The sequence below is a fragment of the Salvelinus alpinus genome, chromosome 4 (genome assembly GCF_045679555.1).
Source record: "Salvelinus alpinus chromosome 4, SLU_Salpinus.1, whole genome shotgun sequence".
NCBI classification, from domain to species: Eukaryota; Metazoa; Chordata; class Actinopteri; order Salmoniformes; family Salmonidae; genus Salvelinus; species Salvelinus alpinus.
This window is the reverse complement of record NC_092089.1, coordinates 71,914,076-71,940,783: the sequence shown is the minus strand read 5'-3', so window position 1 is coordinate 71,940,783 and position 26,708 is coordinate 71,914,076. Positions and strand designations below refer to the sequence as shown.

At 43.4% G+C, this 26,708-nt stretch overlaps 2 protein-coding genes across 2 annotated transcripts; one reads left to right on the top strand and one right to left on the bottom strand.

Annotated features, from left to right (window-relative positions):
• Positions 1 to 657: 657 nt before the first annotated feature.
• Positions 658 to 12,171, top strand: LOC139574363 (DNA-directed RNA polymerase II subunit RPB2-like). Its single transcript, XM_071398869.1, has 24 exons — positions 658 to 820; positions 1,225 to 1,297; positions 1,405 to 1,555; positions 3,026 to 3,138; positions 3,253 to 3,472; positions 5,182 to 5,340; positions 5,467 to 5,631; positions 5,743 to 5,939; positions 6,135 to 6,254; positions 6,426 to 6,612; positions 6,744 to 6,887; positions 7,083 to 7,222; positions 7,376 to 7,487; positions 7,633 to 7,986; positions 8,202 to 8,370; positions 8,490 to 8,586; positions 8,669 to 8,763; positions 8,927 to 9,177; positions 9,556 to 9,645; positions 10,007 to 10,114; positions 10,348 to 10,461; positions 10,584 to 10,744; positions 11,353 to 11,548; positions 11,816 to 12,171. Exons 1-24 carry the CDS (start codon positions 802 to 804, stop codon positions 11,903 to 11,905), a joined length of 3,525 nt encoding a protein of 1,174 aa, XP_071254970.1. The 5' UTR covers positions 658 to 801; the 3' UTR covers positions 11,906 to 12,171.
• Positions 12,172 to 12,340: 169 nt separating this feature from the next.
• On the bottom strand, positions 12,341 to 22,205 carry LOC139574366 (insulin-like growth factor-binding protein 7). Its single transcript, XM_071398873.1, has 5 exons — positions 21,715 to 22,205; positions 17,912 to 18,039; positions 16,019 to 16,126; positions 14,824 to 14,950; positions 12,341 to 13,989 (listed from the first exon to the last, which is right to left on the bottom strand). Exons 1-5 carry the CDS (start codon positions 22,175 to 22,177, stop codon positions 13,967 to 13,969), a joined length of 849 nt encoding a protein of 282 aa, XP_071254974.1. The 5' UTR covers positions 22,178 to 22,205; the 3' UTR covers positions 12,341 to 13,966.
• Between the last annotated feature and the right edge of the window lie 4,503 nt (positions 22,206 to 26,708).

Genomic DNA, 26,708 nt, shown 5'->3' with positions numbered 1-26,708 from the left:
GCTAGCGAGATTCTATTGGCGCGTTCTAGCATCATCTGCATGTTTTCGTTTAGGAACGCATACTCTGTGAGTTGCACGTGCGCAGTAACTCAATTCGTCGTTGCACTCCTTCTAAACGCGATTTTTTTTGCAAAGGGTAAAGTCTACAAAACGTTGTCCACTCTGTTCATAACAGATTCTAGTTTGGGGAACAGAAAACTGTATTGAGATTAAATGTTTGATCGATGAAAACATTTGCAGAGTGTCGGCTAAAATCGATCTCGTTCCATCTTCTCCCTCTGCCGGCCAGTGGGCTAAGGGCTTCCTCTCACGACCATATTTGGCATGAGTGGAAACGCCAAGCGGATGCTTCATATTTTTACATCCGGCGAAATATCTAATCTGTGAAACTATAGTATAAATCCATTACACATGTGAGTTGCTGGAACAAAGATACATGTATATCCTGACGGAACTGACGTTAGTGGAAATGTTGTTTATTTACGTTTACAACTATTAAGATTCGGCATCTGATAATAATAATAACATATATAATTTTTTAGATAAAATAGTATGATTATCATAGTTAATATTAGAGCAGAATAGTACAAATATTTAGTTAAGACTAATTTCTTGCACGGCAAAATAACCGTTTTTGCAGGAAATGACGTTTTAGGATTGACCGTCAATATTTCTTTTTGTATGTATTCATTTAGATAGCAAAGTGTGCAACGTTAAACAACATTGAATCTGACACTGTTGATGATTTAAACGTCGGATTCTGCTTATTTAGGCGAACACGAGAGGGAATAAGCAGTAACCATGTATGACCAAGATGAAGGTATTTCAGCTATTTTACATATTGTAGCCAGCTAGCAAAGTTAGCATATAGGCTAATATATGGCGCCAGGAGCATCAACAAGAAGCGATAGCTAGCAAGCCTGCTAGCGCTATGTAGGTTGACTCGTTTGTTACATACCAAATATGGTTTCACCAGACTAAACACCTAACGTTAGCTAGTTATAGCACACTTTCAACTAGGCCTATCTATATGAGCATCACATAATGACATTATGTGCAAAAAAAAAGCTGTCTTTGATATCTGCAGAGCTGAAATACATTTCTTTGTGTCTATCAGTTGTTCTTCTGTAGAAAACTCCATGAACTAGATCCGGGGCCTAGGCTAACATGAAATCACTGTGTCTGCATTCACTTTGTTGATGTATTTTCCGTGATCTCTTGCAGATATCCAATACGATGAGGATGAGGATGAAATCACCCCCGATTTATGGCAGGAAGCTTGCTGGATTGTTATCAGGTAAAATGATGCTCTCCCTACCTATCTCTCTTTTGATCATCACGTAGCATACACTATGCAGCTTGCTTATGTTCAAATAACACTATCTTCTCTGATGCACCCTACAGTTCCTACTTTGATGAGAAAGGTCTGGTGCGACAGCAGCTGGACTCCTTTGACGAGTTCATCCAGATGTCCGTGCAGAGGATTGTGGAGGATGCACCGCCCATTGACCTGCAGGCTGAGGCCCAGCACACCTCTGGAGAGGTGGAGGACCCGGTGAGTGACAGACAGGAACTTTCAGATACTGTATACATCTGTATACTGTATACTGTATACTGTATACTGTATACTCTGTATACATCAATGATGTCGCTCTTGCTGCTGGTGATTCTCTGATCCACCTCTACGCAGACGACACTATTCTGTATACCTCTGGCCCTTCTTTTGACACTGTGTTAACAACCCTCCAGGCGAGCTTCAATGCCATACAACTCTCCTTCCGTGGCCTCCAATTGCTCTTAAATACAAGTAAAACTAAATGCATGCTCTTCAACCGATCGCTGCCTGCACCTGCCCGCCTGTCCAACATCACTACTCTGGACGGCTCTGACTTAGAATATGTGGACAACTACAAATACCTAGGTGTCTGGTTAGACTGTAAACTCTCCTTCCAGACTCACATCAAACATCTCCAATCCAAAGTTAAATCTAGAATTGGCTTCCTATTCCGCAACAAAGCATCCTTCACTCATGCTGCCAAACATACCCTTGTAAAACTGACCATCCTACCAATCCTCGACTTCGGTGATGTCATTTACAAAATAGCCTCCAAAACCCTACTCAATAAATTGGATGCAGTCTATCACAGTGCCATCCGTTTTGTCACCAAAGCCCCATATACTACCCACCACTGCGACCTGTACACTCTCGTTGGCTGGCCCTCGCTTCATACTCGTCGCCAAACCCACTGGCTCCAGGTCATCTACAAGACCCTGCTAGGTAAAGTCCCCCCTTATCTCAGCTCGCTGGTCACCATAGCAGCACCTACCTGTAGCACGCGCTCCAGCAGGTATATCTCTCTGGTCACCCCCAAAACCAATTCTTCCTTTGGCTGCCTCTCCTTCCAGTTCTCTGCTGCCAATGACTGGAACGAACTACAAAAATCTCTGAAACTGGAAACACTTATCTCCCTCACTAGCTTTAAGCACCAGCTGTCAGAGCAGCTCATAGATTACTGCACCTGTACATAGCCCATCTATAATTTAGCCCAAACAACTACCTCTTTACCTACTGTATTTATTTATTTATTTTGCTCCTTTGCACCCCATTATTTCTATCTCTACTTTACACTTTCTTCCACTTTTTTTTACTTGCTATATTGTATTTACTTCGCCACCATGGCCTTTTTTATATTTTTATTTATTTATATATATATTTTGTTTGCCTTCACCTCCCTTATCTCACCTCACTTGCTCACATTGTATATAGACTTATTTTTCATTGTATTATTGACTGTATGTTTGTTTTACTCCATGTGTAACTATGTGTTGTTGTATGTGTCGAACTGCTTTGCTTTATCTTGGCCAGGTCGCAATTGTAAATGAGAACGTGTTCTCAATTTGCCTACCTGGTTAAATAAAGGTGAAATAAAAAAATAAATAAAAATACGCTGCTCTATGTAGGGCCTCTCTCTGAGGGCACTCATTCATGGCCTGTTACTAATGAGCCTGTTGCTTTGTTCTACAGCCACGCTACCTGCTGAAGTTTGAACAGATCTACCTTTCCAAACCCACTCACTGGGAAAGAGATGGAGCACCCTCCCCTATGATGCCCAACGAAGCCAGACTCCGGAACCTCACGTAAGTTGGCCCATTAGGAGCCATCATTTTATCACAATATATTTCCTGTGCACGTCATAGGCAACAACCTTTATTCCTGCCAGTGCCAACCAGGCTCACATATGTGTTATACAGGTACTCTGCTCCCCTGTACGTGGACATCACCAAGACCATCATCAAGGAGGGCGAGGACCAGCTGCAGACCCAGCACCAAAAGACCTTCATCGGCAAGATCCCGATCATGCTGCGCTCCACCTACTGCCTGCTCAGCGGCCTGACGGACCGTGATCTCTGTGAGCTCAACGAGTGCCCGCTAGATCCCGGGGGCTACTTCATCATCAACGGCTCTGAGAAGGTAGAAGAAGAAAGAGCGAACAAGGGTGGAGGGTGGGATGTACAGTTCCAGTCAAAAGTTTGGACACACCTACTAATTCAAGGGTTTTTCTTTACCTTTACTATTTTCTACATTGTATAATAATAGTGAAGACATCAAAACTATGAAATAACACATATGGAATCATGTAGTAACCATGTAGTATATTTGAGATTTTTCAAAGTAGTCACCCTTTGCCTTGATGACACCTTTGCACACTCTTGGCATTCTCTCAACCAGCTTCACCTGGAATGCTTTTCCAACAGTCTTGAAGGTGTTCCCAGATATGGTGAGCACTTGTTGGCTGCTTTTCCTTCACTCTGCGGTACAACTCATCCCAAACCATCTCAACTGGGTTGAGGACAGGTGATTGTGGAGGCCATGTCATCTGATGTAGCTCTCCGTCACACTCCTTCTTGGTCAAATAACCCTTACACAGCCTGGAGGTGTGTTTTAGGTCATTGTTCTGTTGAAAAACAAATTATAGTCCCACTAAGCGCAAACCAGATGGGATGGCGTATCGCTGCAGAAGGCTATTGTAGCCATGCTGGTTAAGTGTGCCTTGAATTCTAAATAAATCACCAACAGTGTCACCAACAAAGCACCATCACACCACCTCCTCCATGCTTCACGGTGGAAACCACACATGCGGCGATCATCTGTTCACCTGCCCTGCGTCTCACAAAGACAAGACGGTGGTTGGCGCAAATTTGGACTCATCAGACCAAAGGACAGATTTCCACCGGTCTAGTGTCCATTGCTTGTGTTTCTTGGCTCAAGCAAGTTTCTTCTTATTATTGGTGTCCTTTAGTAGTGGTTTCTTTGCAGAAATTTGACCATGAAGGCCTGATTCACGCTGTCTGAACAGTTTATGTTGAGATGTGTCTGTTACTTGAACTCAGTGAAGCATTTATTTGGCCTGCAATTTCTGAGGCTGGTAACTCTAATTAACTTATCCTCTGCAGCAGAGGTAACTCTGGATCTTCCTTTCCTGTGGTGGTCCTCATGAGAGCCAGTTTCATCATAACGCTTGATGGTTTTTGCGACTGCACTTGAAGAAACTTTAAAAGTTCTTCAGATTTTCCATATTGACTGACCTTCATGTCTTAAACTAATGATGGACTGTCGTTTCTCTTTGCTTATTTGAGCTGTTCTTGCCATAATGTGGACTTGGTTAAATAAGGCTATCTTCTGTATCCCCCCCTTCCTTGTCACAACACAACTGATTGTCTCAAATACATTATGAAATAACACATATGGAATCATGTAGTAACCAAAAAAAGTGTTAATCAAATCAAAATATGTTTTATATTTGAGATTCTTCAAATAGCCACCCTTTGCCTGGATGACATCTTTGCACACTCTGGAATTTTCTCAACCAGCTTCATGAGGTAGTCACCTGAAATGCATTTCAATTAACAGGTGTGCCTTGTTATAAGTTAATTTGTGGAATTTCTTTCCTTCTTAGTTTTGATGTCTTCACTATTATTCTACAATGTTGAAAATAGTAAAAATAAAGAAAAACCCTTGAATGAGAATGTGTGTCCAAACTTTTGACTGGTACTGTATGTCTGGCCTTGTTTGTTTGGGTACCCTTGTTTCTTCAATACTTTTCACAAAGCACCTGAGAAACACACGTTTTTGCTTGAAGAGGATGTTTTATTGATAACACTGTTGTGTTTGGTGTGCAGGTCCTGATTGCCCAAGAAAAGATGGCCACGAACACAGTGTACGTCTTTGCCAAGAAGGACTCAAAGTACGCATACACAGGGGAGTGCCGCTCCTGCCTGGAGAACTCCTCGCGCCCCACCAGCTCCATCTGGGTCAGCATGATGGCCAGGGGAGGACAGGTGAGAAACAAACAACCTTGAACACCAAAATATACCCTGTCTGAATTTTCTGGCAAAGTTGCCTTTAGGTTCTCTTTCCTCTGCTACTGCACCCAAATGTTGACTCTTTGTTTCTTTTTCCACCAGGGGGTGAAGAAAAGTGCCATTGGTCAGAGGATCGTGTCCACTCTGCCCTACATCAGACAGGAGGTGCCCATCATCATAGTGTTCCGAGCCCTGGGCTTTGTGTCCGACAGAGACATCCTGGAGCACATAATCTACGACTTTGACGACCCTGAGATGATGGAGATGGTAAAAGTTCTACATTGTAACTGACACATGAAACATACTCCTGCCCCCCCCCCTTTCTCATTGCCCACCCATTCATCCACACCTCTAATCTGATGTGCTGTGCTCCACCAGGTCAAGCCCTCTCTGGACGAGGCCTTTGTGATCCAGGAGCAGAACGTTGCCCTGAACTTCATCGGCTCTCGTGGTGCCAAGCCCGGTGTCACCAAAGAGAGGAGGATCAAGTACGCCAAGGAGGTGCTGCAGAAGGAGGTGCTCCCCCACGTCGGAGTCAGTGACTTCTGTGAGACCAAAAAGGCCTATTTCTTAGGGTGTGTTTTTTATTATGTTATATTAATGTAATAATCATAGAGATCCTATAATTCACCAGGTTTCTGTTGGAGATTCTATATGTCATTCTATGGTTATGACAGCATGATGTTACTGATTGCATAAAGACCAATATGTTGTTGTTGTGCTTGATGTATTAGCCTAACGCAGTGTTGAATATTTGGGGCTGTTTGTAGGTACATGGTCCACAGACTGCTATTGGCTGCCCTGGGCAGAAGAGAGCTGGATGACAGGGATCACTACGGCAACAAAAGATTGGACCTGGCTGGGCCTCTGTTGGCTTTCCTGTTCCGAGGGTAAGGCCTGAAGGAACACCTCTATAAAGCTATGATTCACAGATGCAGGACTACTTTGTGCAAACCGCACTCCTAACCAAACTGAGCATTTGGTGAATATTTATGAAGTCAATGGGATTCTAAGCCTGTAACTTTAATCAAGCTTTTTTTCATTTCTTTGGACGCGTTTAGAATGTTCAAGAACCTGCTGAAAGAGATCCGCATCTACGCCCAGAAGTTCATTGACAGAGGGAAAGACTTCAACCTGGAGTTGGCCATCAAGACGCGCATCATCTCCGATGGCCTGAAGTACTCTCTTGCCACGGGGAACTGGGGTGATGTCAAGAAGGCCCATCAGGCCAGAGCTGGAGTGTCCCAGGTAACACAGTGCAGAAGACATCTGGTTCACATTCCTATATACAGTAGTTTAGGCTCAGTTTGCCATTATGCTGCTACAAGATGATAGTTGTCATTCCGAACCAGAACTTTTTGTGTTCTTTATCTCATTAGGTGTTGAACCGCTTGACCTTTGCCTCAACCCTCTCCCATCTTCGACGGGTGAACTCCCCCATCGGTCGAGACGGCAAGCTAGCCAAGCCCAGGCAGCTTCACAACACGCTGTGGGGCATGGTGTGCCCTGCTGAGACCCCCGAGGTACGTTCAAAACCAACCCAAATTACATCTGTGTTCATATCAAGGGCTATTGTTGCATCATACCATATTTTAAGGTTGAGGTTACCCTCAAAGAATTAAGCTCTCAGTCAATTAAGGTGTGTCATTGATATGCTATTGTCCCTTCTTACTTTGTTCCTGTCATTGTGCCTCCCTCTGTCTATCTGGTCTCTCCAGGGTCATGCTGTAGGCCTGGTGAAGAACCTGGCCCTCATGGCTTACATCTCTGTGGGCTCCCAGCCCTCTCCCATCCTGGAGTTCTTGGAGGAGTGGAGCATGGAGAACCTGGAGGAGATCTCACCGGCAGCCATCGCAGAGTTAGTCCAGCAGATGGCAGCACACTGCTCTTTATCAGTCCAGAAGATATCTAAGCGTTCTCAGTCTTTTATGCTGAGTGATTTGTATAGTTTGTCAACCTCTCTTATCTGCATTTTAACAGATTTTTTTCTTCATTAATTCAACACTAACAGTGCCACAAAGATCTTTGTGAATGGCTGCTGGGTGGGAATACACAAGGACCCAGAGCAGCTGATGAACACACTGAGGAAACTGAGGAGGCAGATGGACATCATTGTGTCTGAGGTAAGGGATATGATTATGAATTTCAGCTTTTCTAACATTTTCATTATTTATTATATTATTATTCATTTGAATTAACCTACAAAAACAATATCCCTTATCCTGATGTGCTACATTGCGTCTGATCCATGTTTACGCCTGTTTCTAGGTATCCATGATCAGAGACATCCGAGAGAGGGAGATCCGCATCTACACAGACGCCGGGAGGATCTGTCGTCCTCTGCTGATCGTAGAGAAACAGAAGCTGCTGCTGAAGAGGAGACACATCGACCAGCTGAAGGAGAGGGAGTACAACAACTACAGTTGGCAGGACCTGGTGGCCAGCGGCGTGGTGGAGTACATCGACACCCTGGAGGAAGAGACAGTGATGCTGGCCATGACCCCTGACGACCTCCAGGAGAAGGGCGTGGCCTACTGTTCTACATACAGCCACTGTGAGATCCACCCCTCCATGATCCTGGGAGTCTGTGCTTCTATCATCCCCTTCCCCGATCACAACCAGGTACAGCTAAAACTATTACGCTCCTAAAATATATGTTCTTGTTGGCATGGTTTATTAGGTGCGGTGGCAATGGTATTGTCTATGACAAGACAAGGCTCAATTAACGATTTTTATCAGTCTTGGTATACAGTATCACACGATTTGTAATTTATATGCCTCTGTTTTAACTGTAATACTATTAATACCATTTCCTCCCCATCTTTTCCCCTGTGTAGTCTCCCAGAAACACGTACCAGTCTGCTATGGGTAAACAAGCCATGGGTGTGTACATCACCAACTTCCACGTGCGGATGGACACCCTGGCCCATGTGCTCTACTACCCCCAGAAACCCTTAGTCACCACTCGCTCTATGGAGTACCTGCGTTTCAGAGAGCTCCCAGCAGGTGAGAACTGGAGCGCTGCAGAATTAGCAGCCAAAAACACTCCTGAACTCTGACCTAAAGATTTCTGCCATTTTTCTAGTTCTGGCTCGTTGAAATCCTCTCATTTGTGCCTGGTTTAGGTATCAATTCTATTGTGGCTATTGCGGCGTACACTGGCTACAACCAGGAGGACTCTGTCATCATGAACCGCTCTGCGGTGGACCGTGGATTCTTCAGGTTTGCGCTGTGATTTGAAGATAGAGATTTGCTGCAAAAATGACTTTTAAGACGGTGGTGTAATTAACGGTGTTTATTTCAGGTCTGTGTTCTACCGCTCCTATAAAGAACAAGAGTCAAAGAAAGGCTTTGATCAGGAGGAAATCTTTGAAAAACCCACACGCGAAACATGTTCGGGTAAGTTCTTGGCATCTACAAATATAGAGGAGTCGGACAGAAAAGCAGAGCCTACTATTTCCATCATCTCATAAAATGTTCCATCGGCAGCTTCCATTTTAAATTGGCATTCATACAAACAGAACTGCTCAGTGAACAACCCAATGCCCCTGCCTTCTCCCAGGTATGAGGCACGCCATTTACGACAAGCTGGACGACGACGGCTTGATAGCTCCTGGCGTGCGCGTCTCCGGCGAGGACGTGATCATCGGCAAGACGGTGACCCTGCCGGAGATCGACGACGAGCTGGACAGCACCAACCGGCGCTACACCAAGAGGGACTGCAGCACCTTCCTCCGCACCAGCGAGACGGGCATCGTGGACCAAGTCATGGTCACCCTCAACCAGGAGGGCTATAAGTTCTGCAAGATCAGGGTGCGTCCTGAGTCCTCTAGCTTCCCACAGTAGGCATATTGTGTCAAGTTGACAATGCATTAGTAGGCTGTAAAAATGACAAACAAACAGTAATAAATTATCCCCTGTTGGCAGCTCTACCTATTTGTCAAGTTTAGAGTAGGCAGGAAGGTCATCCGTAGTATGGGCAGGTTTGAGTTGAGTTTTACGAGCATGATTGCTTCCATAGAAGCAACAAGCCCGAGATACCAAATCTGGGTTGTTGACAGATTTACTAAATTGAACATGAGCTCCACTGGTTGAATATTGCACCCTCTAACTTGGGCCATAAGGTTATGGAGCCTTATGGCCCAACTTGTGGCGTGATTTAACTCAAACTCCATTTGTTTCTTCTTGCAGGTTCGCTCTGTTCGTATCCCCCAGATTGGTGACAAGTTTGCCAGTCGACACGGGCAGAAGGGTACTTGTGGTATTCAGTACAGACAGGAGGTAGCGTATTAGACACATGTTCCTCATGCATAGTCTACAGGACTGCTCACTCTTAAGTAGACTACACAGTATGACATTGAGCCAGGAAATGTTTATCATGATGTTTAGTCAATGGCCTAGAGACATTGTGTTTAGACTGAGCCTAAACATAAATAAAGCCAAAGGTCTCTTCACAGGAAATGCTAAGTCAACCACGTACCAGTATACTATAAAACTGATTTAGAGAGAACATGGAAGTCTCTGTAGAACGTGCAACATTCCTGCAAGGCGTTATGCCTTAGAAAGACTGGTCTAGAAAACTGGAACCCTCACACAAGTTTTTGTAAGTGAACTATGTCCTTTGTTCCGTTTCTTTCCACAGGACATGCCCTTCACTTGCGAGGGAATTACCCCAGACATCATCATCAACCCCCATGCCATCCCCTCTCGTATGACAGTCGGCCATTTGATCGAGTGCCTGCAGGGCAAGGTACCTGTCTAATAACTCCTCCCCCTACTTCATTTTAACTTGTGTTACTCCTATGTTGAGACCTCTGAAGAATGTGACAGTAAACTAATAAGGTACCTAGATTGGGTCTTTTAGAAATTACAAAGGTCAGTGTGAATTTGTTTGTTATAGGTCAGAGACTTTTTGTGATGGAAATCAAGTATAGTGTATGGATGGGAGTTTTCTTGTTTTCACCCTCTTCTTTCACCGTGTAGGTTTCAGCCAACAAAGGGGAGATTGGAGACGCCACACCTTTCAACGATGCGGTCAACGTGCAGAAGGTCTCCAACCTGCTGTCTGAATACGGATATCACCTGAGGGGCAACGAGGTCAGTACATCAGCCTCCTTTACCATTCACATCTACCTTCCTTAGTAGCTATTTCACACGGAGCTATTTCACACTAGTCTGTCTATAGAGTACAATTAACTGGCCTCGTCTTTCCCTTCTAGGTGTTGTACAACGGTTTTACCGGCCGTAAGATTACCTCTCAGATCTTTCTCGGTCCCACATACTACCAACGCCTAAAGCACATGGTGGACGACAAGATCCACTCTCGGGCCCGAGGCCCTGTCCAGATCCTCAACAGACAGCCCATGGAGGGCAGATCACGGTAAGAATACTAAGAATTATTTAACGTAGGACTTTTTCCCTTTTATGGCACTATTTGAGTGCACTGGGCATGCATTCCTGGGCTTGTATTCGTTAAGCAACTTAAAGTAGGAGCAGAACTAGGATCAGTTCTGTCTTTTTAGATGATAATAAATGCACAGGGGGAGAGGGACCTGATCCTAGATCAGCACTTCTAGATCAGATGCTTTATGAATACAGGCCCTGATCTCACCCAGTTAAAACTAGAATCCTTAATTGAAACAATAACAAAGCAGGCACCCCACCTCTGTTTTGGTAAAAAGCTGAGGGATGGGCCTGGATAAATGTAACCACTGAAATTCATAGACCGAGCAATGGATGCAAGGACTGACCATCCATGATATCAACATTATAGTTTTAACCATATTTTGAGGCAACAATAATGCAGTAAAACAAGGTTATATTTTGGGTTCTGATGGGGTACGACAGTTGAACTAAGCTCATGAGGCATTTCTAAGTTATATTCTACAAGAATCAATGGCTATAAATCATTACTAAATTAAGTCCAAAACTTGATTTAGTAACTGCAGATTGCCGCTTTAACTAACCATGCTCTCATTTTGCGCCCAGTGATGGAGGTCTTCGTTTTGGGGAGATGGAGCGTGATTGTCAGATAGCCCACGGCGCGGCTCAGTTCCTGCGTGAGAGGCTGTTTGAGGCGTCTGACCCCTACCAGGTCCACGTCTGCAACCTCTGTGGCCTCATGGCCATCGCCAACACCCGCACACACACCTACGAGTGCAGGGGCTGTCGCAACAAAACACAGGTACGGAACAACACCACCACCAGTCTCCCAGTTATTCCTGTTTATTACTTAGGCCGGCCTATTCACATGTTGTTTATGTCCATTATACCTTTATTACTGTAACCAGAATGTCAATTCCAAATTCTAACTACAATACTGTATAGTGAAATAGATTTTAGTGTTCCAACAGAACTATAAAAAAGTATTGCCTCTATAGCCTTAGTTTTGTTGAAGATTTATCGAATAAGATGTTTGTACAATGTAACCGTTTCCACCCTTTCTTGTCAGATCTCTCTGGTCAGAATGCCATACGCCTGCAAGCTGCTCTTCCAGGAGCTCATGTCCATGAGTATCGCCCCTCGCATGATGACCAGTTAGGAGCACTACCAAACCCCTGTCGAGTCAACAGGAATTGAATTGTGTTGTAGGAATGTCGAGGACATCGCTTATCTCTTCAGTGGGAGAGATGGAGCCTCAGGAGACAAAAACTAAACGCAACAGTCAACTTGTTTTGACGCTAATGGTCAGGTCCCCACGATTTGTCTCGCAAAATTATTTTGGGCGTGATACCACTGTTTTATAACGGAAGGAACATCGTCTCGGTTGTTTTTGTCAAACTAGAATAAATAAAGGTTGGTTTTTAATTTGTTGTCACACTTTCTTCATTCAGTGTTTGTATTGAGCTAGCTAGCTTTATGTGGATTTGAAAAACTCATATATACTGTGTGTGTGTGTGTATATATATATTTATTTCATAGTGTTACACTGTTCTGTGCAGAAGTCTTGATCATATAATATCGAAATAGCCACAACTTGTAGTCCATTTTGTATTTATTAGTAATGTGCAGCAAGTGTCCCATGGTAGTAACATCAGTGATAGTAAACCATACACCAAGTGAATACATCAAATACATACTTAAGCTGAAAAACTAGCAACATTTTGGTAAAAGCAATGTCCACTGGCCCCTTCATTGGAGTCGCAGACTTTTAGCAATAGCACCGAAAGTGGATCTCTACATTCCAACATAAATCCTCCTTTTTTTCTACATCATTTCAAACTTGTCGTTTGCTCAGTATACCCTACAGTACATCTCCAGACATCCGCCGCTGTGTGGTTTGTTAGCTAAACCCGTGGTATATGAGCCCTGGGGTTATATGAATGCTAGAGAAAGCCTTGTCTGGTTAGCCTGCCTGTCATTCCAGATCGCTCACTCCACACAATGGCTTTTGCAAAGGCATGGCTTTATGGCTTATCAATTACCATGTCTAGGGAAAGAATGATTTGTGTACTTTTCAGGAGGTCAAAGAAAAACTGTACATTATAAATAAAAAATCGAGTGTCGGATGTAATGATTTATTCATATTCATTCGTTTTTCAAGTTGTGATTTTAGTTATTTTTAGCCTGCATGTCAGTATGTTTCTGCCTTGGCCAACCATGATTGCCTTGAAATGTAATATTTTTGAAGCACCCAGTGTAAAATTCTTTAGAGTAAATAAATTCACAAAAACATAGAAAACTACATCAAAAAAAGACACTGCTGAGTTTGATTGAGCATGCATATGTGCAATTACATTGTGTGTGCGCACATACAGGAAACTGCCAAAATAATGGAAACCCCAACATAAAGTGTCTTAATAGGGCGTTGGGCCAGAACAGCTTCAATGCACCTTGGCATCGATTATACAAGTGTCTGGAACTCTTTTGGAGTGATGCGACACCATTCTTCCATGAGAAATTCCATCATTTGGTGTTTTGCTGATGGTGGTGGAAAGCGCTATCTCAAGCGCCACTCCAGAATCTCCCCGTGTTCAATTGGGTTGAGATCTGGTGACTGAGAAAGCCATGCATATGGTTTTCAGGCTCATCAAACCATTGTGACCACTCGTGCCCTGTGGATGCAGGCATTGTCATCCTATGGGGGCATAGCCAAGGTAGCCAAAATAATGGAATGCCCAGCATTTTTATACATGACCCTAAGCATGATGGGATGTTATAAATGCTTAATTATGCCAGGAATAATACCTGCTTTCAATATACTTTGTATCCCTCATTTACTCAAGTGTTTAAATTATTTTGGCAGTAACTTGCACATTTTAAATAATGACTTGTGTGTGATGCCACTGACAAGAAAAATGTGTTTGAGAGGCCTAGATGTGTGTTGTGGATGTCTACGATGGTAACTTTCAATGTTGTGAGATGCAACGTTGATGCTTGTGCATACACAGTATACTGAGTATAACTATAAAAACTATGACTTGTTATCAAATAACAAATCAAGTATAAATATGATTGATGCTAATAGTGAGTATTGGTCCTCTTTCTCAGTCAGTGTACAGGTCTACTTGTGTCAGCGGTGGGATAGTTGGGGGTGGGGGGGCTTGGGGCTGCTCCCTCCTCTCGTGACTCCTGCCAGGAGTCCCTACTGTGCTGAGATGCCTTAAAGCTCATCATCCTTGGTCACTGGAAGAGACAGACAAGAACACGATGACAGATAAGTTAATTTATTAAAGAGGTAAGTGAATGTCTAGGGTAAGGGTCCTTAACTGGTCCTGTTTATAATAAATAATAATACTTAATTTAATTGTTAAAAGCGCTTTCTCAGACCCAAGGTGCAAAAAAAAAAAGAATTATTGGGTAAGACCTGAATACTTGGATTGGTTTTCATCAGATTGTGTCACCTATCTAGCCCTGCTTCCTTTTTAGATCACCGGTAATGAAGGAGAAGTGCTTAGATAGGATCTTGCACGATGGAGAGCGTGCCTTGGGAAAGGTTTGTTGTTTTTAATAGTATCCATCATCACAGACCACCAGGGATGGGAGATCATCTAAAGGTAGAGCTAACCTTGTTATTGTGATGGCGTTTTCACTCAAACATCCAGGTTCTTTCCCATGGAGCAAAGCTTTAAAGGCAGGTCAATAAAGTGCACGTGTCAACCCCAGTGACACGTGATGCCTTGTCGAGGCAACCATCTAGCCCTGTTGAGAGCCAAGTGATTTGGGCCGAGCCAAAAGCCAAAAGCAAAGCAGGCACTCCTAAACATGTCAGGACGGGATGGTCACCACGGGCTAGAAGTCACACACACACTGAATGTATGCATACATGCACAGACACACACACACAACATGTACGTGTACAAGGACACACATGTACAGACACAGCATCAGGCAAACCTGAAGAGACAAAATCAATGTATAAAGGGTAGACATACCCTTTGGTGCCATGTTGTGTGGGTCTAGATTTAACATGAAACAAAGTAGAAATAAGAGTGCAATAGAACAGGGGTGCTTCAGTACCTTTCTTGACAGGGATGTCATCGATGGACTCCACCACGTGAATGGTGCCCACCGCTGAGGCTTCTCCCTTGGCGTTGACAGCGTGACACTCGTACGAACCCGCCTCTTCCTTGGTGAGCGGCGAGATCTGAAAAGCATGGCGACGGTGGTTATTACACCTTAATGTGATTTTTAGCAGAACACATGATGTGGTCTGCAGTAAACAAGCAGCTGCAAGGGGACACAAACACAGCCTCAAACTCTCCCTCCCAGCCAAACTCGGCTCCTTTCGACAGAGCACGGGCGCCATTTCAAGTGTTCAGGATTGTTTGCAGTTGTATAACTGCTGTCCAGTGCCGGCTTGCCCCTGTGTAGGCGTTTAGACATTTACTTCTCACAAGTACAAACATCTACAGTGGAAGATGGCAAATTAAGAAAGCATGGTAACAAATCATTGTGGAAGATAAATACCCTGAAATGAGATCAAGAAATTGAAAGAATTTGATGTTTGACAGCAGGGGAGCAGAATACTGAGAGTGAAAAGAAAGGGAAGAAGAGATAGATATAAATCCACTGAACAGGGCCCACCAATGTTTTCTGTTCCTTTTCTGAGACATTGAAGAAGGAGTTTCATTTCTATTAAACTCTCTGTCATGTAGAGGCTCTGAACAGAACAAGTCAATGAGGAGCGTTGATGGATAACTTTGGAATATGCTTCAGGTAATATTTAAGCAATACGGCATGAGGGGGTGTGGTATATGGCCAATATACTACGGCTAAGGGCTGTTCTTAAGCATGATGCAATGCGGAGTGCCTGGATACACGCCTTAGTCGTGGTAGATCAGCCATATACCACAAACCCCCGAGGTGCCTTATTGCTATTATAAACTGATTAGCAACATCATTTGAACAGTAAATTTTTTTTTTCTCATACCCGTGGTATTCCACGGCTTTAAGCCAATCAGCATTCAGGGCTCGAACCACCCGGTTTATAATTATAAATAAATTGCATAAATAATGGAATGTCAGCTATCTAATACATAACTCTTCCACCCTATGCTTTAATTTTCCCTTTATTAACTCTGTGTGTTGTCTTTGAGGTATTTGACTGATTTGTGTCTGTGGGGGAAGATCTACAAGTCTGTATGACAGCTAAAATATTTCAAGTAGTGTGCGTATCTGTGTGTTTATGTGTGTGTGGGCTGGTTGGACTCACCAGGACCCAGCCGGTGACCTCATGTTTCTCAGGTCCTCCACGGGTCTGAATGGCTAGGTTGTCTCTGTCTCCTGGAAGCAGCTCCATTCTCTGTTTTCCGCTGGTGACCTGGGAAACAACCGTTAACTTCATAACTAACTAATCGAATCAACTCATTAAAAGCACACAGTGTGCGTGCAGCTGTGAAGCTGAAACCATTTGACGCTTCAGCTACTACACTCACGAGGCAACCAACTTAATCATGTTATAGTAGGTTTCAGTAAATTGCCCAATGTTATTTCAAGTCATCTAAAATCACATTCTCTTTATATGACCTAAGCTCAGACACTGACATCTACAGCTATAAAAACACATGATATAAGCAAAGAAAGCAAAGGCTCATCTGGGAAATCAGTGGACCACAAGAAAGTCTTGGTATGGAAAGATGGATGTAACTAACTCATGACATGTTCTGTTGGATTCAAACCATCCATCTTCAGTTATATTGTATCGAGCTCACTGACATGTTTTTCCTCTCTCTCTCCCCTCAAAGAGACAAAGTGTGAGAACCAGCTGGAGGTAAGTTTGGTCTGTTTTGGTGTGTAGAAGACGTTGAAGGTCACACACCAGAGAAGTCACTTAATTCCAGAGAGAAATGCCAGGGCGGTTGTGGGTTTGATTCCCACGGGGGGTCAGTATGAAAAGGTATGCACTCTGGATAAGAGCGCACCTGCTAAATTAGTCAAATGTAAATGTTGTAACATCTTTTGGCCTTTCTCTCTCCTTCACTCTCTCTCTCCGTCTCTCACTTATCTCACTCATCAGTTCTGTCTCCGTCTCCCACTCTTCCCCCTCAATTTTATCTCCCTCTCTCCCCTTTCCCATTCTTTTCCTCCCTCTTTCCCTCTCCCTCCCTATCTGAGGGGATTTTGAGGCAAGCTGAAAAGTGTTCTTCAGGAGGCCCGGACATTACTGTCTCCAGGCTCTAGTCCTCTACAGTAGATAAGACCTAACCCGGGCATAGTCATCACCTTCACTCTAACAGCTCAGCGTTCAACACCATAGTCTCGTCCAATCACTAAGCTAAAGACCCTGGGATTAAACACCTCCCTCTGCAACTGGATCCTGGACTTCCTGACGGGCCACCCCCAGGTGGTGAGGGTAGTCAACAACATATCTGCCATGCTCACCCTCAAATGGGGGCCCCTCCGGGGATTTTTTTCCCTTCTCACCCATCTACACAGAATTCCCCATAATGACAAAGTGAAAACAAGTTTTTAGACATTTTTGCAAATTTATTAAAAATGAAATACAGAAATATCTCATTTACACACCCCTGAGTCAAAACTTTGTAGAAGCACCTATGGCAGCGATTACAGCTTTGAGTCTTTCTGGGTAAGTCTCTAAGAGCTTTACACAACTGTATTGTGCAACATTTGCCTGTTATTCTTTTCAAAATTCTTCAAGTTTTGTCAACTTGGTTATTGATCATTGCTAGACAACCATTTTTAGGTCTTGCCATAGATTTTCTAGTAAATTTAAGTCAAAATCGTAACTGAAGATTTCCCCTCTAACCCCTCATGTCCTGTGCTATTGTTTCAGTGTGGTGTTAACAATAGCGCGTTTCATATCCTCCATGGTCATATCTCTTTCATCCATTGTGTCCTCAACTATAGAGCCCAAATCAACAATCAGTTGAAGGGGACGTATGAATATCTAGACATAGGAAAATACATTAACAACCTACCGTATGTACAGTTATTTGGACCATCATACTAAACTAGACATGGGAGTGATTCTGATACCCGTATAGAAATGTTTTCCCAAAGCATGGGGCGATTGTCTTTTCTTTTGTACCATAACCTAGAAAAGTGTTGATTCAAATTTGAATTGAACATGTCCTAGTGACCTCACCGTTAGACCTTCTGGTACCTTCTTCCAGGTGATCACAGGGGTGGGGATTCCAATGGCCTCGCAGCTCAGGTAGACCTGGGAGCCTGTGACATTGTAGACCTCACCAGGGGCTGTCACAATGACAGGTGCTATAGAGGAGGAGAAGAAGAAAGAAAGAAAAAAAGGTGAGACAATTGAGTGGATTTAATATCTCCTTCAAATCAACCTGTAACATGTCTTTTTTTACCTTGGGCGGAATCAGAGAGAGCTCTGGTGTTATCCCCTGGGACAAGCTGGTACAGGATGGAAATGTCAGAGCAGGAATTCAATGTTCGTGTTCTGATTGATGCGTTGTATAAATGAGTGTGCGTGTTATAAATGAACAGATAGGGGCTCCAGTCCTTTTAGCCGTTCAGAAAATAATTCATGTGAATCTTACAGTAAGTGGTGAAGCTGATATAACATGGACCACATCAAGGAGTTTGGAGTTCATTCTGTTAGTTAGGAATTTGGTGAAATATTAAGCATACCTTCTCCCCTCGATTTTCTCATGCCAGTAAGAATTAGTTGAACATGACCTATGTTTGGTTTCTCAATGTGAACCTGGACATTACTGTAATTGCCTTTGAAACATTGGGACAGGCTTTATGCTGACTTGCACCAATTAAAACTCTATTATTAATTCTGAAAAACAAAGCTGGTAATCTATTTAGCTCAAACAGAATGATCTGTCATTTCTATGGGCCAAGAAAATAATTTGTGCAATTACATCACGTCACACTTCTGGCACATAATACTTTACATGCGATCCACAAGTGTGGACAGAAATGTAGCTTTACTGAAATGTTATTTTAGTTATGATGAATAGGCTTTGAATGGCAAGGGTTGCAAAGTAAGGGCCGCTGGAAGACCTATGGAAGATTGAGTATGTTGTCTTTTCAATTCTCTATACTCCAACCCAAGGAATGGATATGATATGATAATTAGGATCATAAATAAGCGCTGACTCATATACAGTTAAAGTCAGGAGTTTACATACACCTTTACCAAATTCATTTAAACTCAGTTTTTCACAATTCCTGACATTTAATACTAGGAAAAATTCCCTGTTTTAGGTCAGTTAGGATCATCACTTTATTTTAAGAATGTGAAATGTCAGAATAATAGTAGAGAGAATGATTTATTTCAGCTTTTATTTCTTTCATCACATTCCCAGTGGGTCAGAGGTTTACATATACTCAATTAGTATTTGGTAGCATTTAAAATGTTTAACTTTGGTCAAACGTTTCGGATAGCCTTCCACAAGCTTCCCACAATAAGTTGGGTGAAGTTTGGCCCATTCCTCCTGACAGAGCTGGAGTAACTGAGTCAGGTTTGTAGGTTTCCTTGCTCGCACACACTTTTTCAGTTCTGCCCACAAATGTTCTTTTGGTTTGAGGTCAGGGCTTTGTGATGGACACTCCAATACCTTGACTTTGTTGTCCTTAAGCCATTTTGCCACAACTTTGGAAGTATGCTTGGGGTCATTGTCCATTTGGAAGACCCATTTGCGACCAAGCTTTAACTTCATGACAGATGTCTTGAGATGTTGCTTCAATATATCCACATAATTTCCCTTTCTCATGATGCTATCTATTTTGTGAAGTGCACCAGTCCCTCCTGCAGCAAAGCACCCCCCCCAACATGATGCTGCCACCCCCGTGCTTCATGGTTGGGATGGTGTTCTTCGGCTTGCAAGCCTCACCCTTTTTCCTCCAAACATAACGATCATCATTATGGCCAAACAGTTCTATTTTTGTTTCATCAGACCAGAGGACATTTCTCCAAAAAGTACGATCTTTGTCCCCATGTGCAGTTGCAAACCGTAGTCTGGCATTTTTATGGCGGTTTTGGAGCAGTGTCTTCTTCCTTGCTGAGCGGCCTTTCAGGTTATATCGATATAGGACTCATTTTACTTTGGATATAGATACTTTTGTACCTGTTTCCTCCAGCATCTTCACAAGGTCCTTTTCTGTTGTTCTGGGATTGATTTGCACTTTCGGCACCAAAGTACTTTCCTCTCTAGGAGACAGAACGCGTCTCCTTCCTGAGCGGTATGACGGCTGCGTGGTCCAATGGTGTTTATACTTGCGTACTATTGTTTGTACAGATGAACGTGGTACCTCCATACGTTTGGAAATTGCTCCCAAGGATGAACCAGACTTGTTGATTTCTTTTGATTTCCCCATGATGTCAAGCAAAGAGGCACTGAGTTTGAAGGTAGGCCTTGAAATACATCCACAGGTACACCCCCAATTGACTCAAATGATGTCAATTATCCTATCAGATGCTTCTAAAGCCAGGACATCATTTTCTGGAATTTTCCAAGCTGTTTAAAGGAACAGTCAACTTAGTGTATGTAAACTTCTGACCCACTGGAATTGTGATACAGTGAACTATACGTGAAATAATCTGTCTGTAAACAATTGTTGGAACAATTACTTGTGTCATGCACAAAGTAGATGTCCTAACCGACTTGCCGAAACTATTGTTTGTTAACAAGAAATTTGTGGAGTGTTTGAAAAAACAAGTTTTAATGACTCCATCCTAAGTGCATGTAAACCTCCAACTTCAACTGTAGCTAGAGGCCCATGTTGTTTTGAATTCCGGTGAAATTTACTGTCACCAATTAAGTAAGGTCAACAAAATCCTCCCCTGAAACCACAGCCCTAGGCCTAGTCAACGAACCCTGAGAAAACAATAACAACTTGGAGTGGAGAGAGGAATGTTGGCCTTGAACTTGAACCTAACGTTATATTCACCTTGACCTATCTGAGAGCCTAAAGGGTGCAGCTTAAGTGGTGGTCTGACATCGCCCTGTTGTATATGGGCAAATTAGCAAGAGTCTGGGGCCTTTCGTGTGGCACGACTTTATCTGCCAGCTAGCCAGGTTTTTTCCTCCATTCTTTTTCCACGTCCTGAACCCTTTCGCCTGCCTAATCCAGAGCCGGCATGCAGTTATAATTAATCATGTGAAGGTTCAGTGAACTAGACACTGCTGGCTTTGCTTTAAACCAACAGGGCCTGTCTGTGTATTTGTAGGCGAGGCGCTGTCTGTTCAGGGCTATATGTACTATAGAGAGTGCCACCCCAGAGTGGAGACAACGGCTTTCAGCTTGTTCAGTGGCTGGCATTAGTTAGATCTGGTTGTTTTGGAAGGATTATAGAGATAGAGGATGATGTAAACCTTGTCCACACCCAGTGGATAGTGCCACAGATTTTCCATAGTTCTCAGTCAGTTCTTCTATCCAGTAACTAGAGAACACTCATGTCTCTGCATGGGTCCCAAGACAAATCAATGTATTGTGACAGGGATGTACAATAACAATGTAAGTTGATGGTGCATTGGACAGTAGTCTAATCAAGACCATTTAGAATCAGTTCATGCAAGGCAAACATTGACAACAGGTCATAGAGAGATACCATCCGTAGGGATCAATACATTAACATTATTTGCATTGTGTAAATGGTTATTGATTATGCCAGAAAGCTTATAGCAAGCATATCACACTTAAAAAAAACATAATACCTCTTACTGATCGAGGGGAAAGATTAGTCAAGATGAAAGTGACACCAACATGTAACACCAAAATGTAATGTCTAGGCCCCTTGGTGAACTATTGGCTATTAGGTCAGAATGTATTTGAGATGGATGAGAATTATTGTAGCGTGATACACCAAATCAAAACAGTTTTTCCAAAATATACAGAATTCAATGTCCACTAAACTACTACTGCGCTCTATATAATAAGTGGACCGTTATCTGCCGTTCCCCCCATTCTCACCTGTTGAGCATTTTCCTTTATTCAAAATCTTGATTTCAGGCTTCTCCTCGCTCACCGCTTTCAGGCTGGCAACTTTCAAGTCGCAACCAGTTTTATAAGTCACCCCATCGGAGCCACACACTTCGTAGTTGGTTTTGCAGGCGCAAACGCCGAGCTTTGTCTTTTTGTCCTTTTCGCTCTTTACGCACTCCAGTCCAGAGGCGCAACGCTTGGCTGTGACTCCGCGCCCCCCACATGGTTCCCCGGCTCCATACGCGCAAAGTGAACAACAACCGCAGAAGTCAAAAATTGTGCCAGACTTGCAGCCCTCCTTTGGTAGAGGGTCGCACAGGCTGGGTTCACACGTGCCACAGGTGCGCGGCACACGGTCCGCAGATGCGGACGCAAGTGACAACGATACCGCCACGGCGAAAAGCACCAACATGTTGATGTTGAGTTTATAGTGGTGGTTCTGTATTGCCATGGCTGTCTCATACAGTGTAAAGCACCGTACAGTTCTTATTAGCGATTTTGTTGAAGCTCAACCCCGCCCCCAAAATCCCCTCCTTTGACTTCCATGTCTCCATAAAAGTTTTGGTCTAAATCCCCATTTTAAATTGACTTTGCAATTAACCATAAACACCACAGTTAATACAAAATAATGTTTTATTTTACTGAAGTAACTTCAACCCAATTACTTCAACTTTTTGAACACATCTGATATAATCAACAATTTATGGATCACATAATGAGATTCACATTCAATAAATAAACATTTTATGCAATTTACACTGGATGTTCAAAGTACAAATCTAGCATCCACTGATCATCCATGACTATGGTGGTCATCTTAAATACATTTCTTGCACATCATTTGCCAGTTACAATGCCAGTTAAAGTTGCATTGCCAGTTACATTCCTTAATCACAACACCAAGTTATCCTGGGTAGAACAAGGAGTGGTTGCCTTTCAAAGTAAGCATGCACGTACATGTTACAGTATACACCAGTCACATAGATATCTTGATACTGACTTGGTTAGTTAGATATGGACGTGTTGGATATGTCTGATTTTCTCTGATGGACCATCACCCATCGTGGTCCACTCTAGATCTCAGTTCAGTGGTCACCAACCCTTGTCCTGGAGAGATACAGGGTGTACAGTGCAGGTGTTTGTGCCAACTTAGCGCTAACACGTGATTATTCAGCTAATCATTAATACCTTGACTGGCTGAATTGGGGAAGGGGCTTTAGGGTTGATTTAGGATTGAAAGTCTTTTATCCACTATGAGATGGAAAACCGTTTTGACTCTATGTATTTGGAAACGAAGGAAGAAGCAATATCTCTGTAAGGCGTGTCTGAGTTGGAGCGCGTGGAGGGGATGCGGCACAGCCTCCGGAAGCGAGGCGAGCGCAGGAGCAGATTGTGTCCCAGTCCCACACAACTGGAGGTCAACCAGTACAGAGTCATAGACTAGAGAAGAATGAGGAGGGCAAAATGATAGTGTGTCAATCTTTGGCATTCAGCATAGACAAATAAGCAGGTTTTAATTCTATACATAAAATAAAATTCAACTGGAAGTGAGGTTCATATGGGTAGCCCCTCAGAATCATATCTGAAAAAGCTTACGAAACATCACCCTACTAGAATAGATCTAACTAAACCAAAGGTCAGGAATAGCCTCCGATTTTTTCAGTCTTCCTTGGAGGATTTCATGGGCCTACTCTCATGTGGACCAGTGTTTTGGGTTTCTTATGTAACGATCATGGTGCTCTGAAGGAAGACAACAAAATTACACTCCAGATTATCGAGACAGATTGGGGGGGGGGGGGGCTAGATTGGGAGGATGAATCAGTGTACCTGGGAAAGAGCGAGAGAGGGCTTTCAAAACCAGAGAAGGCTATTCAGGGACAAGCAGGGTTTGTCTGTCGCAACATCTGTCCAACTATAAAATGTACAGCATGTGTGTGTGTGTATTTCTCTGAGTGTGTGTGTGTGTGTGTGTGTGTGTATCTTCCATATAAGAGAGACGTCCTGTGGACTTGGTGGAATTGTCACTAAAGTCGGGAGAAAACATCCTCAGTGTGTTTTCAGCTATTACCATTTAGGTGGGTACCATTGTGGAGGTTTACCAGTGGCGTCATCAGACACCCCCAGGCTCAGGATCTGCAGGGCCAGGGAGAGTCACACTCACATGGGCAGCTGCACCCATACCAGCAGGCTGGCCTTGAAGGGGTGGCAGTTATCCCCCGCATACAGCTCAGACACTATTCTCTTCAGGTTCTTCTTGAATTGGTATCTAATGGGACACAAAGGATTTTTTAAGGAAGTTCAATTTAGTTACTACTTGTAAAACCTCATAGCTGACATGGAAACCTGATACAGTGTAATTTATCAGTTGAACAACAAGGACCTTCTTCATAGAAGTTAAATTGTATTTCATAACTAACCAGATCTATACTGAACAAAAATATAAACGCAACACGTAAAGTTTTGGTCCCATATTTTGTGCACAAATGTGTTTACATCCCTGTTAGTGAGCATTTCTCCTTTGCCAAGATAATCCATCCACCTGACAGGTGTGGCATAACAAGAAGCTGATTAAACAGCATGATCATTACACAGGTGCATCTTGTGCTGGGGACAATAAAAGGTCACTTTAAAATGTGCAGTTTTGTCACATAACACAATGCCACAGATGTCTCAAGTTTTAAGGGAGCGTGCAATTGCTGAGTGCAGGAATGTACACCAGAGCTGTTGGCAGAGAATTTAATGTTAATTTCTCTACCATAAACCACCTCCAACATCGTTTTAGAGAATTTGTCAATACGGCCAACTGGCCTCACAACCGCAGACCACGTGTAACCACGCCAGCCCAGGACCTCCACATCCGGCTTCTTCACCTGCGGGATCGTCTGAGACCAGTCACCTGAACAGCTGATGAAACTGCGGGTTTGCACAACCGAAGAATTTCTGCACAAACTGTCAGAAACCGTCTCAGAGAAGTTCGTCTGTGTGCTCATAGTCCTCACCAGGGTCTTGACCTGACTGCAGTGGGAGAATTCACAACTTAGATGGCCACTGGCATGCTGGTGAAGTGTGATCTTCGTGGATGAATCCCGTTTTCAACTGTAACTGTAGATAGCAGACAGCGTGTATGGCATTGTGTGGGCAAGCAGTTTGCTGATCTCAACGTTGTGAACAGAGTGCCCCATGGTGTCGGTGGCGTAACGTTATGGCCAGCATAAGCTATGGACAACGAACACAATTTCATTTTATCGATGGCAATTTGAATGCACAGAGACACCGTGACGAGATTCTGAGGCCCATTGTCGTGCCATTCATCCGCCGCCATCACCTCATGTTTCAGCATGATAATGCATGGCCCCATGTCGCAAGGATCTGTACACAATTCCTGGAAGCTGAAAATGTCCACTTCTTCCATGGCCTGCATACTCACCGGACATGTCACCCATTGAGCATGTTTGGGATGTTCTGGATGGACGTGTACGACAGCGTGTTCCAGTTCCCGCCAATATCCAGCAACTTCGCACAGCCATTGAAGAGGAGTGGGACAACATTCCACAGGCCACAATAAACAGCCTGATTAACTCTATGAGAAGGAGATGTGGCGGGCTGGTGGTCCCACCAGATACTGACAGGGGCATGATTCAGAAAACCAACATTTTTTTTAAGGTATCTGTGACCAATAGACGCATATCTGTATTCCCAGCCATGTGAAATCCATAGATTAGGGCCTAATGAATGTATTTCAACTGACTGATTTCCTTATATGAACTGTAACTCAATAAAATCTTAGAAAATGCATTTATATTTTTGTTCAGTGTAAAATAGATCTAAAAAGGAAACTGTCATACACCATTGCATTGACAGCGAAGATCAAGAGAGCATTTTTCTTTTAAGAAAAACTCAAAAGGCAAGGATTATCAAATCAAATGTTGTCACATGCGCCGAATACAACAGGTGTAGACTAACATGAAACGCTTACTTACAAGCCCTTAACCAACAATGCAGAGTTTTTAAAAAAGTAAGTAAGAAAAATAAATACTAAATTAAAGAAACTAACGTTTTTAAAAAAGTAACACAATAAAATAACAATAATGAGGCTGTATACAGGCGGTACCGGTACCAAGTCAATGTGCGGTTGTAAAGGTTAGTCGAGGTAATTGAGGTAATATGTACATGTAGGTAGTAAGTGACTATGCATAGATAATAAATGGCCAGTAGCAGCATCGTAAAAAAGGGGGTCAATGCAAATAGTCTGGATAGCCATTTGATTGACTGTTTAGCAGTCTTATGGCTTGGGGGTAGAAGCAGTTAAGGAGCCTTTTGGACCTAGACTTAGCGCTTCACACTGCCAGGTCTCTGACCTCCCTATAGGCTGTCTCATCGTTGTCGGTGATCAGGCCTACCACCGTTGTGTCGTCTGCAAACTTAATGATGGTGTTGGAGTCTTGCATGGCCACCCAGTCGTGGGAGTACAGCAGGGGACTAAGCACTCACCCCTGAGGGGCAACCGTGTTGAGGATCGGCGTGGCAGATATGTTGTTGCCTACCCTTACCACCTGGGGGCAGCCCATCAGAAAGTCCACTATCCAGTTGCAGATGGAGGTGTTTTGTCCCAGGGTCCTTAGTTTAGTAAGGAGCTTTGAGGGCACTATGGTGTTGAATGCTGAGCTGTAGTCAGCGAACAGCATTCTCACGTAGTTGTTCCTTTTGTCCAGGTGGGAAAGGGCAGTGTGGAGAGCAATAGATATTGCATCATCTGTTGGGGCGATATGTGAATTGTAGTGGGTCTAGGGTTTCTGGGATATTAGTGTTGATGTAAGACATGACCAGCCTTTCAAAGCACATCATGGCTACCCTTTAGGCAAGTTACCTTGGCTTTCTTGGGCACAGGGACTATGCACGTATTACAGACTAAGCCAAGGAGAGGTTGAAAATGTCAGTGAAGACTCTTGCCAGTTGGTCAGCACATGCTCTGAGTACGCGTC

What these genes read in the sequence shown, in the direction of transcription:
- LOC139574363 (XM_071398869.1), top strand. An exon ending in TTTCAGAGAGCTCCCAGCAG is followed by an intron (nt 8,371 to 8,489) that starts GTGAGAACTGGA and finishes TGCCTGGTTTAG; the next exon opens with GTATCAATTCTATTGTGGCT. An exon ending in TCGAGTGCCTGCAGGGCAAG is followed by an intron (nt 10,115 to 10,347) that starts GTACCTGTCTAA and finishes TTCACCGTGTAG; the next exon opens with GTTTCAGCCAACAAAGGGGA.
- LOC139574366 (XM_071398873.1), bottom strand. Translation starts at nt 22,177, where the DNA reads ATGGCAATACAGAACCACCACTATAAACTCAACATCAACATGTTGGTG. An exon ending in TAAAGGAAAATGCTCAACAG is followed by an intron (nt 18,040 to 21,714) that starts GTGAGAATGGGG and finishes CCTCCTCTATAG; the next exon opens with CACCTGTCATTGTGACAGCC. An exon ending in AGGTACCAGAAGGTCTAACG is followed by an intron (nt 16,127 to 17,911) that starts GTGAGGTCACTA and finishes GTTGTTTCCCAG; the next exon opens with GTCACCAGCGGAAAACAGAG.